The 14,800-nt window shown below is 45.8% G+C and overlaps 1 protein-coding gene across 2 annotated transcripts in view; it reads right to left on the bottom strand.

The window, feature by feature from the left end:
- Window positions 1-14,800, bottom strand: part of qars1 (glutaminyl-tRNA synthetase 1) — a 61,707-nt gene that overhangs the window by 16,632 nt on the left and 30,275 nt on the right. For both annotated transcript variants that reach the window (XM_083769415.1, XM_083769416.1), the window contains exons 12-18: window positions 13,970-14,048; window positions 11,590-11,829; window positions 9,920-10,012; window positions 5,616-5,753; window positions 4,388-4,475; window positions 3,812-3,958; window positions 552-653 (exon numbers count right to left, since the gene is read on the bottom strand). In XM_083769415.1, the coding sequence (XP_083625541.1) occupies window positions 552-653; window positions 3,812-3,958; window positions 4,388-4,475; window positions 5,616-5,753; window positions 9,920-10,012; window positions 11,590-11,829; window positions 13,970-14,048 (887 nt within the window). The remainder of the gene's footprint in view (window positions 1-551; window positions 654-3,811; window positions 3,959-4,387; window positions 4,476-5,615; window positions 5,754-9,919; window positions 10,013-11,589; window positions 11,830-13,969; window positions 14,049-14,800) is intronic.

A 14,800-nucleotide genomic window follows, 5' to 3' on the forward strand; every position in this document is an offset into this window, starting at 1 on the left:
ATAATGATAACAATAACAATTTGATGAATTGAACAATGTGGACCCTGTTGTAACCAAGTGTAATGCTTAATTGGGTCGTCCACTCACAGTTAACAGTCTTTGTATTGAGTTTGTGCTTGAAATGTACTGTAATTCTGCAAACTGTTAATAAATATTTCAATCAATCAATCAATAACAATAATAATAATAATAGTAATAATAGTAATAATAGTAATAATAATAGTAACCTCTCTGAAGTCAGTGTTAATAATAATGATAATAATAGTAATAGTAGTAATAATAATAGTAATAACAGTAACCTCTCTGAAGTCAGTGTTAATAATAATGATAATAATGATAATAACAATAATAATAGTAATAATAGTAACCTCTCTGAAGTCGGTGTGTTCGATGTAGATGGTCTGAGTGATAGTGATAATAATAATAATAATAATAATAATAATAGTAATAATAGTAACCTCTCTGAAGTCGGTGTGTTCGATGTAGATGGTCTGAGTGATAGTGATAATAATAATAATAATAATAATAATAATAATAGTAATAATAGTAACCTCTCTGAAGTCGGTGTGTTCGATGTAGATGGTCTGAGTGAAAGGAACCAGGTGGAAACCTCTGGCCTCGTTAGCAGGGAAGTCTGGAACGCTGACCTCTGCCTGGACACGAGACAAGGTCACTTATGGTCACTGTATGCTCACTAATGGTCACTATACGCTCACTTATGGTCACTATACGCTCACTTATGGTCACTATATCATGGTCACTCATGGTACAATGTACTCATGGTACAATGTACTCATGGTACAATGTACTCATGGTACAATGTACAATAGGGTCAGCGTTAGGGCCGATTCATACTCCTATTTTAGCGCTGTTTCGGCGCTGTAGTGCCGAAATGATTTTGGCTCGTCAAAAATTTTCAGTAGCACCGAAGAGCTCCCCCCCCCCCCCCCCGAACCTCAAATGACGTCACATTGCAGGCTCTACAGAGCCAAATGACGTCACATTGTAGGCTCTACAGAGCCAAATGACGTCACATTGTAGGCTCTACAGAGACAAATGACGTCACATTGTAGGCTCTACAGAGCCAAATGACGTCACATTGTAGGCTCTACAGAGACAAATGACGTCACATTGTAGGCTCTACAGAGACAAATGACGTCACATTGTAGGCTCTACAGAGACAAATGACGTCACATTGTAGGCTCTACAGAGCCAAATGACGTCACATTGTAGGCTCTACAGAGACAAATGACATCACATTGTAGGCTCTACAGAGCCAAATGACGTCACATTGTAGGCTCTACAGAGACAAATGACATCACATTGTAGGCTCTACAGCGCCAAATGACATCACATTGTAGTCTCTACAGAGCCGAACCCACTTTTATTCGGCTCTAAAATAGGAGTATGAATCGGCCCTTAGGGTCAGTGTTACAGTGTCACACATACTTCCCACAGATTACAACCACACACAGAGATTTTGAAAACATGACCAATGACAAAAAAAATCCCATATCTGCTGGGCGACGTACAACAATGTGCAAAACACAGCAGCAAGATTTGTGAGTTGCTGTGATAGGAGAAGGATATCAAATGGAACACAACCACCCTAAAGACTAATCATTGTGTATATTCCTGCACTATACCTGCACCGAGTGATCTTGGTACATAGAATTTGATCTATTGAAGATTCTGACCTTCAAATGTACATCATTTTTGTTTTGATTGCATTGTTGTATTGTTCTTTCTGCTTTGGCAATGTAAACGTATGTTTTTCTCATGCCAATAAAGCCCTTTGAATTGAATTGAATTGTTAGGGTCAGTGTTAGGGGCAGTCCATACTCTCTCCGACCGAACTTTTCGTCGGAAAGATCAGACTTACAGTTTTTCTCCAAAGTAGAGTTCAGAGAGTCACGACATCTGGGAGTGCAGCTTTCAGAACACAAAATTCGGAGGAATGCGTTTCAGAAGTTGCGAGTGACGTCATGTTGTAGTTTGTACCGGAGCTTTCAGAGTGACGTCATGTTGTAGTTTGTACCGGAGCTTTCAGAGTGACGTCATGTTGTAGTTTGTATAACGGAGCTTTCAGAGTGACGTCATGTTGTAGTTTGTACCGGAGCTTTCAGAGTGACGTCATGTTGTAGTTTTTGTACCGGAGCTTTCAGAGTGACGTCATGTTGTAGTTTGTACCGGAGCTTTCAGAGTGACGTCATGTTGTAGTTTGTATAACGGAGCTTTCAGAGTGACGTCATGTTGTAGTTTGTACCGGAGCTTTCAGAGTGACGTCATGTTGTAGTTTTTGTACCGGAGCTTTCAGAGTGACGTCATGTTGTAGTTTTTGTACCGGAGCTTTCAGAGTGACGTCATGTTGTAGTTTGTACCGGAGCTTTCAGAGTGACGTCATGTTGTAGTTTGTACCGGAGCTTTCAGAGTGACGTCATGTTGTAGTTTGTACCGGAGCTTTCAGAGTGACGTCATGTTGTAGTTTTTGTACCGGAGCTTTCAGAGTGACGTCATGTTGTAGTTTGTACCGGAGCTTTCAGAGTGACGTCATGTTGTAGTTTGTACCGGAGCTTTCAGAGTGACGTCATGTTGTAGTTTGTATAACGGAGCTTTCAGAGTGACGTCATGTTGTAGTTTGTATAACGGAGCTTTCAGAGTGACGTCATGTTGTAGTTTGTACCGGAGCTTTCAGAGTGACGTCATGTTGTAGTTTGTACCGGAGCTTTCAGAGTGACGTCATGTTGTAGTTTGTATAACGGAGCTTTCAGAGTGACGTCATGTTGTAGTTTGTACCGGAGCTTTCAGAGTGACGTCATGTTGTAGTTTGTACCGGAGCTTTCAGAGTGACGTCATGTTGTAGTTTTTGTACCGGAGCTTTCAGAGTGACGTCATGTTGTAGTTTGTACCGGAGCTTTCAGAGTGACGTCATGTTGTAGTTTGTACCGGAGCTTTCAGAGTGACGTCATGTTGTAGTTTGTACCGGAGCTTTCAGAGTGACGTCATGTTGTAGTTTGTACCGGAGCTTTCAGAGTGACGTCATGTTGTAGTTTGTACCGGAGCTTTCAGAGTGACGTCATGTTGTAGTTTGTACCGGAGCTTTCAGAGTGACGTCATGTTGTAGTTTGTACCGGAGCTTTCAGAGTGACGTCATGTTGTAGTTTGTATAACGGAGCTTTCAGAGTGACGTCATGTTGTAGTTTGTACCGGAGCTTTCAGAGTGACGTCATGTTGTAGTTTGTACCGGAGCTTTCAGAGTGACGTCATGTTGTAGTTTGTACCGGAGCTTTCAGAGTGACGTCATGTTGTAGTTTTTACCGGAGCTTTCAGAGTGACGTCATGTTGTAGTTTGTACCGGAGCTTTCAGAGTGACGTCATGTTGTAGTTTGTACCGGAGCTTTCAGAGTGACGTCATGTTGTAGTTTGTACCGGAGCTTTCAGAGTGACGTCATGTTGTAGTTTTTACCGGAGCTTTCAGAGTGACGTCATGTTGTAGTTTGTACCGGAGCTTTCAGAGTGACGTCATGTTGTAGTTTGTAGTGACGTCATGTTGTAGTTTGTACCGGAGCTTTCAGAGTGACGTCATGTTGTAGTTTGTAGTGACGTCATGTTGTAGTTTGTACCGGAGCTTTCAGAGTGACGTCATGTTGTAGTTTGTAGTGACGTCATGTTGTAGTTTGTACCGGAGCTTTCCGACGAGAAGTTGGGTGGTCAGAGAGAGTATGGACTGCCCTTTAGGGTCAGCGTTAGGGTCAGGGTTAGAGGTCAGGGTTAGGGTCAGGGGTCAGGGTTAGGGTCAGGGTTAGGGTACCTTAGCATCCAGAGGCAGGTTGGTTATGGTCACTCTCAGAGGCTCCAGGACGGCCATAACTCGAGGAGCAGACTCGTTCAGGTCGTCTCTAACGATGGAGTCCAGCAGGTGGGGCTCCATGGTCACCTGGGCAACGGTCACTCCCACCTGAGACAAATATAATTCAACTCTTCATATGAACGACTAACACAAGAGCAACTCAATGCTTCCTGAGGTCAATGTCAGCGCCACCACTATGTTATAAATATACTTTGGGATTAAAAATATGAACTATCTTTGAGGGGTGCTAGCCCCTCCTATACGCAGGTTTAACCCATTCTGACCGGGCACCCATTTTGGTGTCGGCATCATGTTATACTTTAGCTATTTAAAAATAGCAGATCTACAAGCTCATATCGCGCCACCGAGTGGCGCGATACGAGCTTGTAGGTCTGCTATTTTTGAAAAATCGAAGAACGACTGACATTTTTTAGAATCTGATCTCAGGTGAGAATGGGTTCATCAGACCAGTGTGTGTCCGGCGGAAACCTCATATGAATCTGATCTCAGGTCAGAAGGAGTCCATAGTAATCCTACCCGTGCACAGAAGGCGTTGATGGCCTTGGCAGGAAATCCTCTCCTCCTGAGGGCAGTCAGAGTGAACAGACGAGGATCATCCCAGTCTCTGGAACCATTAAAATACAATATAATTAATAACAATACAGAACCATTAAAATACTATATAATTAATAACAATACAGAACCATTCAAATACAGTATAATTAATAACAAAGAACCATTAAAATACAATATAATTAATAACAATACAGAACCATTAAAATACAATATAATGAATAACAAAGAACCATTAAAATACAATATAATTAATAACAACACAGAACCATTAAAATACAGTATAATTAATAACACAGAACCATTAAAATACAGTATAATTAATAACAACACAGAACCATTAAAATACAATATAATTAATAACAACACAGAACCATTAAAATACAATATAATTAATAACAAAGAACCATTAAAATGACCACTCCCCTTTTACCTGACCACTCCCCTTTTACCCGACCACTCCCCCTTTTACCCGACCACTCCCCCTTTTACCCGACCACTCCCCCTTTTACCCGACCACTCCCCCTTTTACCCGACCACTCCCCCTTTTACCCGACCACTCCCCCTTTTACCCGACCACTCCCCCTTTTACCCGACCACTCCCCCTTTTACCCGACCACTCCCCCTTTTACCCGACCACTCCCCCTTTTACCCGACCACTCCCCCTTTTACCCGACCACTCCCCCTTTTACCCGACCACTCCCCCTTTTACCCGACCACTCCCCCTTTTACCCGACCACTCCCCCTTTTACCCGACCACTCCCCCTTTTACCCGACCACTCCCCCTTTTACCCGACCACTCCCCCTTTTACCCGACCACTCCCCCTTTTACCCGACCACTCCCCCTTTTACCCGACCACTCCCCCTTTTACCCGACCACTCCCCCTTTTACCCGACCACTCCCCCTTTTACCCGACCACTCCCCCTTTTACCCGACCACTCCCCCTTTTACCCGACCACTCCCCCTTTTACCCGACCACTCCCCCTTTTACCCGACCACTCCCCCTTTTACCCGACCACTCCCCCTTCTACCCGACCACTCCCCCTTTTACCTGACCACTCCCCCTTTTACCCGACCACTCCCCCTTTTACCTGACCACTCCCCCTTTTACCTGACCACTCCCCCTTTTACCCGACCACTCCCCCTTTTACCTGACCACTCCCCCTTTTACCTGACCACTCCCCCTTTTACCTGACCACTCCCGTCTCCACCAGCCTGATGATCTTTCTCTTGGAGACCACGGTGTAGGTGAGGTTCAGACGGCCGTACTCCCACTGGACCGGACAGTACACGTCTAGAGCGTTACAGAGCCAGAAGTATGACGACCTCCTACAGAGAGAGACACGTTACTGGACCAGACAGAACACGCCTAGAGCTCTACAGAGAGAGACACGTTACTGGACAGGACAGAACACGCCTAGAGCTCCTACAGAGAGAGACATGTTACTGGACCGGACAGAACACGCCTAGAGCGTTGCACAGCCAGAAGTATGACGACCTCCTACAGAGAGAGACACGTTACTGGACCAGACAGAACACGCCTAGAGCTCTACAGAGACACGTTACTGGACAGGACAGAACACGTCTAGAGCTCAGCAGAGACACGTTACTGGACAGGACAGAACACGCCTAGAGCTCAGCAGAGAGAGACACGTTACTGGACAGGACAGAACACGTCTAGAGCTCAGCAGAGAGAGACACGTTACTGGACAGGACAGAACACGTCTAGAGCTCTACAGAGAGAGACACGTTACTGGACAGGACAGAACACGCCTAGAGCTCCTACAGAGACACGTTACTGGACAGGACAGAACACGCCTAGAGCTCCTACAGAGACACGTTACTGGACAGGACAGGACACGCCTAGAGCTCCTACAGAGAGAGACACGTTACTGGACAGGACAGAACACGTCTAGAGCTCAGCAGAGAGAGACACGTTACTGGACAGGACAGAACACGCCTAGAGCTCCTACAGAGAGAGACACGTTACTGGACAGGACAGAACACGTCTAGAGCTCAGCAGAGACACGTTACTGGACAGGACAGAACACGCCTAGAGCTCAGCAGAGACACGTTACTGGACAGGACAGAACACGCCTAGAGCTCAGCAGAGACACGTTACTGGACAGGACAGAACACGCCTAGAGCTCCTACAGAGACACGTTACTGGACAGGACAGGACACGCCTAGAGCTCCTACAGAGACACGTTACTGGACAGGACAGAACACGCCTAGAGCTCAGCAGAGAGAGACACGTTACTGGACAGGACAGGACACGTCTAGAGCTCCTACAGAGACACGTTACTGGACAGGACAGAACACGTCTAGAGCTCAGCAGAGACACGTTACTGGACAGGACAGAACACGCCTAGAGCTCAGCAGAGAGAGACACGTTACTGGACAGGACAGAACACGTCTAGAGCTCCTACAGAGAGAGACACGTTACTGGACAGGACAGAACACGCCTAGAGCTCCTACAGAGACACGTTACTGGACAGAACAGAACACGCCTAGAGCTCCTACAGAGACACGTTACTGGACAGGACAGAACACGTCTAGAGCTCTACAGAGACACGTTACTGGACAGGACAGGACACGCCTAGAGCTCTACAGAGAGAGACACGTTACTGGACAGGACAGAACACGTCTAGAGCTCAGCAGAGAGAGACACGTTACTGGACAGGACAGAACACGCCTAGAGCTCCTACAGAGAGAGACACGTTACTGGACAGGACAGAACACGTCTAGAGCTCAGCAGAGACACGTTACTGGACAGGACAGAACACGCCTAGAGCTCAGCAGAGACACGTTACTGGACAGGACAGAACACGCCTAGAGCTCAGCAGAGACACGTTACTGGACAGGACAGAACACGCCTAGAGCTCAGCAGAGAGAGACACGTTACTGGACAGGACAGGACACGTCTAGAGCTCTACAGAGACACGTTACTGGACAGGACAGAACACGCCTAGAGCTCAGCAGAGACACGTTACTGGACAGGACAGAACACGCCTAGAGCTCAGCAGAGAGAGACACGTTACTGGACAGGACAGGACACGTCTAGAGCTCTACAGAGACACGTTACTGGACAGGACAGAACACGCCTAGAGCTCAGCAGAGACACGTTACTGGACAGGACAGAACACGCCTAGAGCTCAGCAGAGACACGTTACTGGACAGGACAGAACACGTCTAGAGCTCCTACAGAGAGAGACACGTTACTGGACAGGACAGAACACGCCTAGAGCTCCTACAGAGACACGTTACTGGACAGGACAGAACACGTCTAGAGCTCAGCAGAGACACGTTACTGGACAGGACAGAACACGCCTAGAGCTCAGCAGAGAGAGACACGTTACTGGACAGGACAGAACACGTCTAGAGCTCCTACAGAGAGAGACACGTTACTGGACAGGACAGAACACGCCTAGAGCTCCTACAGAGACACGTTACTGGACAGGACAGAACACGCCTAGAGCTCCTACAGAGAGACGTTACTGGACAGGACAGAACACGCCTAGAGCTCCTACAGAGAGAGACACGTTACTGGACAGGACAGAACACGCCTAGAGCTCTACAGAGAGAGACGTTACTGGACAGAACAGAACACGCCTAGAGCTCCTACAGAGAGACGTTACTGGACAGGACAGAACACGCCTAGAGCTCTACAGAGACACGTTACTGGACAGGACAGAACACGCCTAGAGCTCCTACAGAGAGAGACACGTTACTGGACCAGACAGAACACGCCTAGAGCTCCTACAGAGAGAGACACGTTACTGGACCAGACAGAACACGCCTAGAGCTCCTACAGAGACACGTTACTGGACCGGACAGAACACGTCTAGAGCTCCTACAGAGACACGTTACTGGACAGGACAGGACACGCCTAGAGCTCCTACAGAGACACGTTACTGGACAGGACAGAACACGCCTAGAGCTCCTACAGAGAGACGTTACTGGACAGGACAGAACACGCCTAGAGCTCCTACAGAGAGAGACACGTTACTGGACAGGACAGAACACGTCTAGAGCTCTACAGAGACACGTTACTGGACAGGACAGAACACGTCTAGAGCTCCTACAGAGACACGTTACTGGACAGGACAGAACACGCCTAGAGCTCCTACAGAGAGAGACACGTTACTGGACAGGACAGGACACGTCTAGAGCTCCTACAGAGACACGTTACTGGACAGGACAGAACACGCCTAGAGCTCCTACAGAGAGACGTTACTGGACAGGACAGAACACGCCTAGAGCTCCTACAGAGAGAGACACGTTACTGGACAGGACAGAACACGCCTAGAGCTCCTACAGAGACACGTTACTGGACAGGACAGAACACGCCTAGAGCTCCTACAGAGACACGTTACTGGACAGGACAGAACACGTCTAGAGCTCCTACAGAGACACGTTACTGGACAGGACAGGACACGCCTAGAGCTCCTACAGAGACACGTTACTGGACAGGACAGAACACGCCTAGAGCTCTACAGAGACACGTTACTGGACAGGACAGAACACGTCTAGAGCTCCTACAGAGAGAGACACGTTACTGGACAGGACAGAACACGCCTAGAGCTCCTACAGAGACACGTTACTGGACAGGACAGAACACATCTAGAGCTCCTACAGAGACACGTTACTGGACAGGACAGGACACGCCTAGAGCTCCTACAGAGAGACGTTACTGGACAGGACAGAACACGCCTAGAGCTCCTACAGAGACACGTTACTGGACAGGACAGAACACGTCTAGAGCTCCTACAGAGAGAGACACGTTACTGGACAGGACAGGACACGTCTAGAGCTCCTACAGAGACACGTTACTGGACAGGACAGAACACGCCTAGAGCTCCTACAGAGAGAGACACGTTACTGGACAGGACAGAACACGCCTAGAGCTCCTACAGAGAGACGTTACTGGACAGGACAGAACACGCCTAGAGCTCCTACAGAGACACGTTACTGGACAGGACAGAACACGCCTAGAGCTCCTACAGAGACACGTTACTGGACAGAACAGAACACGCCTAGAGCGTTGCACAGCCAGAAGTATGACGACCGTCTGGGAGTGAAAGTAAAGAACCACCAACTTACCTCTTCATTCATCACCTCTAGCACTTCCATGTAATCACCTGGAACGCTTTGGTGTGCTGTGTGTGCTGTGTGTGCTGTGTGTGCGTACTGTGTGTACTGTGTGTACTGTGTGTGCTGTGTGTGCTGTGTGTGCTGTGTGTGCTGTGTGTGCTGTGTGTGCTGTGTGTGCTGTGTGTGCTGTGTGTGCTGTGTGTACTGTGTGTGCTGTGCGTGTGTGCATACGTGCGTGCGTGCATACGTGCGTACGTGCGTGTGTGCGTGCATGCGTACGTGCGTGCGTGCGTACGTGCGTGTGTGCGTGCATGCGTACGTGCGTGCGTGCGTACGTGCGTGTGTGCGTGCATGCGTACGTGCGTGCGTGTGTACGTGTGTGTGTGCGTGCATGCGCTCACCTGGCCTGGAACTCTTTGGTACACAGAGAGTGAGTGATGTTCTCCATGGAGTCACACAGACAGTGAGTGTAGTCGTAGGTGGGGTAGATACACCTGGAAATACATTATAAATACATTATAAATACATTATAAATACATTATAAATACCATCTACAATATATACTCCATCACAGACAGTGAGTGTAGTCGTAGGTGGGGTAGATACACCTGGAAATACATTATAAATACATTATAAATACATTATAAATACATTATAAATACCATCTACAATATATACTCTAGTACAGACAGTGAGTGTAGTCGTAGGTGGGGTAGATACACCTGGAAATACAGTATAAATACATTATAAATACATTATAAATACCATCTACAATATATACTCCATCACAGACAGTGAGTGTAGTCGAGAAAACGGCACAATCGAGAAAACGGAAAAAAATCGAGAAAACGGCAAAATGTAGTATTGATAAAATCCATTATTTGCATAGCAAAACGATTCGATACAGACGATTAAAATGGATATTTCGAATGGCCCGTGGATTGGGTTAGCGTTAGCCTAACCCTAACCCTAAAGAGAACAGAGATAAATGTCCCGTGGATGGATTTATGCCAACGCTAAAAACCACAATGAGAAGATTATGGAGTTCATCACATTAGCCTTTCTCTGTTGTGGAGGATTGAAAGGATTACATGTGTACTACTACTAAATGTGTACGGTACACAACATGGTCCATCTTGTATAGTATAGTATTGTAGTATTGTGTAGTAGTATTGTAGTATTAACCCATTCTGACCTGAGATCAGATTCATACGAGGTTTCAACTGGACACACACTGTTCTGATGAACCCATTCTGACCTGAGATCAGATTCTAAAAATTTCAGTCGTTCTTCGATTTTTCAAAAATAGCAGACCTACAAGCTCGTATCGCGCCACTCGGTGGCGCGATATGAGCTTGTAGATCTGCTATTTTTCAATAGCTAAAGCATAACATGATGCCAACACCAAAATGGGTGCCCGGTCAGAATGGGTTAAAACACAATCAGTGCCGGAAGTGCATCAAAATAGAAGCCCCGTGGTGCCAGAGTTGTCTGATCGCTTTTACTCTGAAAGCCATGAACCGGAAACACACATCCCCGATCATCTTAATTCATTTTTTTACGCTCCAAAAAACGTTCATATTTTGCGGGAGAGAGACGGATGAGGAGCAGAAATGAAGCGCCAGCATATCGATCCATTCATCACCACGGAGAGCGCCTTGGATTAGGAGATACGAGACATTCTTTCCGCCGCGCTAACATGGGAGTCAATGACAAGCTAATAGTTGCACTGAGCGTTAGCATACGGAAAGCGAAAACCGAAATGCCAAAAAAAAAAAAAAAGGAAAAATTCGGAATATTCTTATCTCGCCCCGCGTCGCTGGGACGTCGCTAGGACGTCCACAGACGTCGTAGGCACTAATATTTCAGGATCCTTATGGCGTTTCCAGACGTCCTACGTACAGAATGTGTTAACGTACCATGAGTCTCCAGTCCTGTGATGGACGGCGTATTTAATACGGGTCCATCTTGTATAGTATAGTGTAGTATTGTGTAGTATAGTGTAGTATTGTGTAGCATAGTGTAGTAGTATTGTATAGTACTGTATAGTAGTATTATAGTATTAACGTACCATGCGTCTCCAGTCCTGTGGTGGACGGTGTATTTGATACGGTAAGCCACGGGGTCCATCTTCCCGTCCTCCATCACCGTCTTCATCCTCAGCGTTGCCTCTCCCTCGGCGAACAGGCCTCGTCTCATCCTGTCGAACAGCACCAGGGACTCCTCTAGGGGGCGCTCTCTCCACGGGGACGGGGGCACGTTGTGGCCCTTAAGCTCCTCCCCCCTCTGGTGGCACACGTAGGCGTGGCCTCTGCAGGAGGCGGAGACGAATGGTCAACAGTAGCAGATAGCTTTCTACTCGGTTACCTGCTCTGCTAGTGGGGTCCGTGGACCCCCAGGGGTCCTTGAGGGAGTCCCAGGTAAGGGGGTCCCCAGTTAGGAACCAAATGGACCCTTATGGGTCTGTAACTCTGAGAGTGTACAGATGGAACCAAATGGACCCCTAACGGGTCCATTTGCGGGTCTACTGTGTTTGGTTCCATTTGTACACTCTCAGAGTATTGATTTTACAATATAAATCGGGGGTCCCAGAGATAGAAATTCCATTAAATGGGGGTCCGTAGACTAATGCATGTCAAACTGGGGGTCCTTGAAATTAAATGGGTTGAGAATCACAGCTTCTCTTATGGGGGTCCCTGGAACATCTCTTCAAATGGGGGTCCCTGGAATATCTCTTCAAATGGGGGTCCCTGGAATATCTCTTCAAACGGGGGTCCCTGGAACATCTCTTCAAACGGGGCCCTAATGAGTGTTAATTTGGAGGTCGTTGACGTGAAAAGGTTTGGGAACCAGTGCTCTAAATAAATGAGCGTGTCCATCATCATATCTATTGTTGCCAACTCTGGCGAGAGAAATAAGCCAACCCACCTCCAAAAACTAGCCAAAAACAAGCCAACTTTTGCTAGAGAAATAAAGCCAAATGTCCCTTGAAAAACAAGCCAAAACAAGCCCAATAACATGACCTAATAAAAATGCTAATAAAAAAGATTTGATGCGTTTAACATTCTAAATACTATGTATGCCTATAATAATGAATGTTTTGGTCATGTATTAAACTATTAGCCAGGGCTTAGACACCAGAGCCATATGGGTCAGTCAATGTGATTCACACTCCCACAAACCGATGGTGAGCTGGGACTCGATTAAAAAAAAAAATCTAATGAATCAGAGGCTTTGCGATTAATTAATCTAGATTAATCGCATTTTAATCGCATATCAATATTCAACCCGAGAACAGCGAGAAACCTTTTTTTTTAATGTTTTTTGGTATCCCAGTGAATCAATGAATAGTGACTACAGGATACCACTCATTTTCAACATTTTACTGTCATTATACCTGTTGTGGAAATAATAATAAAAGTCACCCCATTCTGTGTTGCCTAGAACTGGAGGTCTGAAAAAAAATTAGTAACAGTAAAAAGTACATCTCAGTGACATCACAAAGCTGTACTTACTTCATATTGTTACTGTTTTTTGTCAGACCTCCAGTTCTAGGCAACACAAAATGGGGTGACTTTTTATTATTTCCAGTTTTCAGTACTATAGAAAAGCGCCCAGTGAGAAACGTTCCGCGGTGAAAAAAAAGGTGCGATTAATTTATCTGTAGTTAATCGCGATTCATTTTTCTGTAGTTAATTAATCTAAATTAATCGCAATTAGTCCCGGCCCTACTATTTATATTATAATAGAAATGTTGTTTTTTTCTAGATTTCCTCTGAATATACTGCATATATTATAGCGTATATTGTAGGGCTGACCCAAAAAAATCGATTAATCAATGTACAATCGATACGCACGGGAATCGATTTTTAAATTTTGAATCGAATAGTCATTAAAAAAAAAGCGGCTGCTTTTGGTCCGCTGCAAAAATCTGCGAAATTTCACGCATGGGACAGGGGAAAAAGCCCCTGACCTCCTGGGCTCCGAGTGACTTCCAGGCGCGCTAATTTGAGCCGCGGCCATCCACACTTTTCTACCCCAAGAAAGAGCCTCGTCGGAAGGTTCTGAGAGCGGCGTAGACCGCGGCGCAAATTAGCGCGCCTGGAGCTCCAGGACTGGTGCTTTTTTTGGTGTTTTCACATCTGAGTTTCAATCGGAAGAGAAAAATCCCTACATTTTCTGGATTATAGGCTATATATATATTTTAGGTAATGCCTGTGTCAGGCAGTTGACTTGTTACGGTCGGATGTTTTATTAAGCCTAATTATTTGTGCGTCACTGCTTTCATGAAGGCTGCAACAGTTGTTGCTTCAATGCTTATCGTTTTAAATAAATGAGACCAATCCAAGCATGCCTTTCTCTCCGCTATTGTTTAAGGTGCGCGCCTCGCATCGCGCACCTCGCACCGCAACCCTAAACTTAACCTCAACCTAACATTAACTTTAACTTACCTGCGAATCAGATCCACAGCCAGGTCGTACAGCTGCTGGAAGTTGTCTGACGCATGGGTGATAGCATGAGGTTCATAGCCTGTATGACAAAGCAGAATTATTATTGTCTCCCCATAGCATGCTTTGCACTGCGTCCGTGTGTGTGTGTCCGTCTGTCCGTCCGTCTGTCCGTGTACAGGTGTCATAGTAACAGTATAGTTGCCATGGTAACTCACCCAGCCACTCCACCATGTATTATTATTAGGGCTGTCAAAGTCAACGCACTATTAACTAGTTAACTCACAATCCTTTTAACGGCACTATTTTTTTTAACGCGCGATTAACGCACTGTGAAGTTTGACAGAATGGTTGAGAGACGCATGGCAATTTTACACTGAAGAGTTGAATAATTGTTAAACAGCTGCATTACTTAAGTTAATTTAAGTCTACACAATTAGAATACTTAGAAAACATGTTATTTTGATCAACATGGCCTGTTATCTCTCGTAATGGTACCATTGGCCAACATCAATACAGTTCTTTAGTTTGGGTCTGGAAGGCTAAATGTCATCAAATGGTGGTCCGTGGCTCAAATGCAGAATAAATAATGGACCTTGATATGAGAAATCTTGAAAACCACTGATTTAAGGTATATTTAGAACGGATAAAAAATATGCGATTAATTTGCGATTAATCACAGTTAACTATGGACAATCATGCGATTAATCAGATTAAATATTTTAATCGATTAACCCATTCTGACCGGGCACCCATTTTGGTGTCAGCATCATGTTATGCTTTAGCTATTTAAAAATAGCAGATCTACAAGCTCATATCGCGCCACCGAGTGGC

Source organism: Protomyctophum parallelum, assembly GCF_964188405.1.
Source record: "Protomyctophum parallelum genome assembly, chromosome: 7".
In the NCBI taxonomy this organism is placed as follows: domain Eukaryota; kingdom Metazoa; phylum Chordata; class Actinopteri; order Myctophiformes; family Myctophidae; genus Protomyctophum; species Protomyctophum parallelum.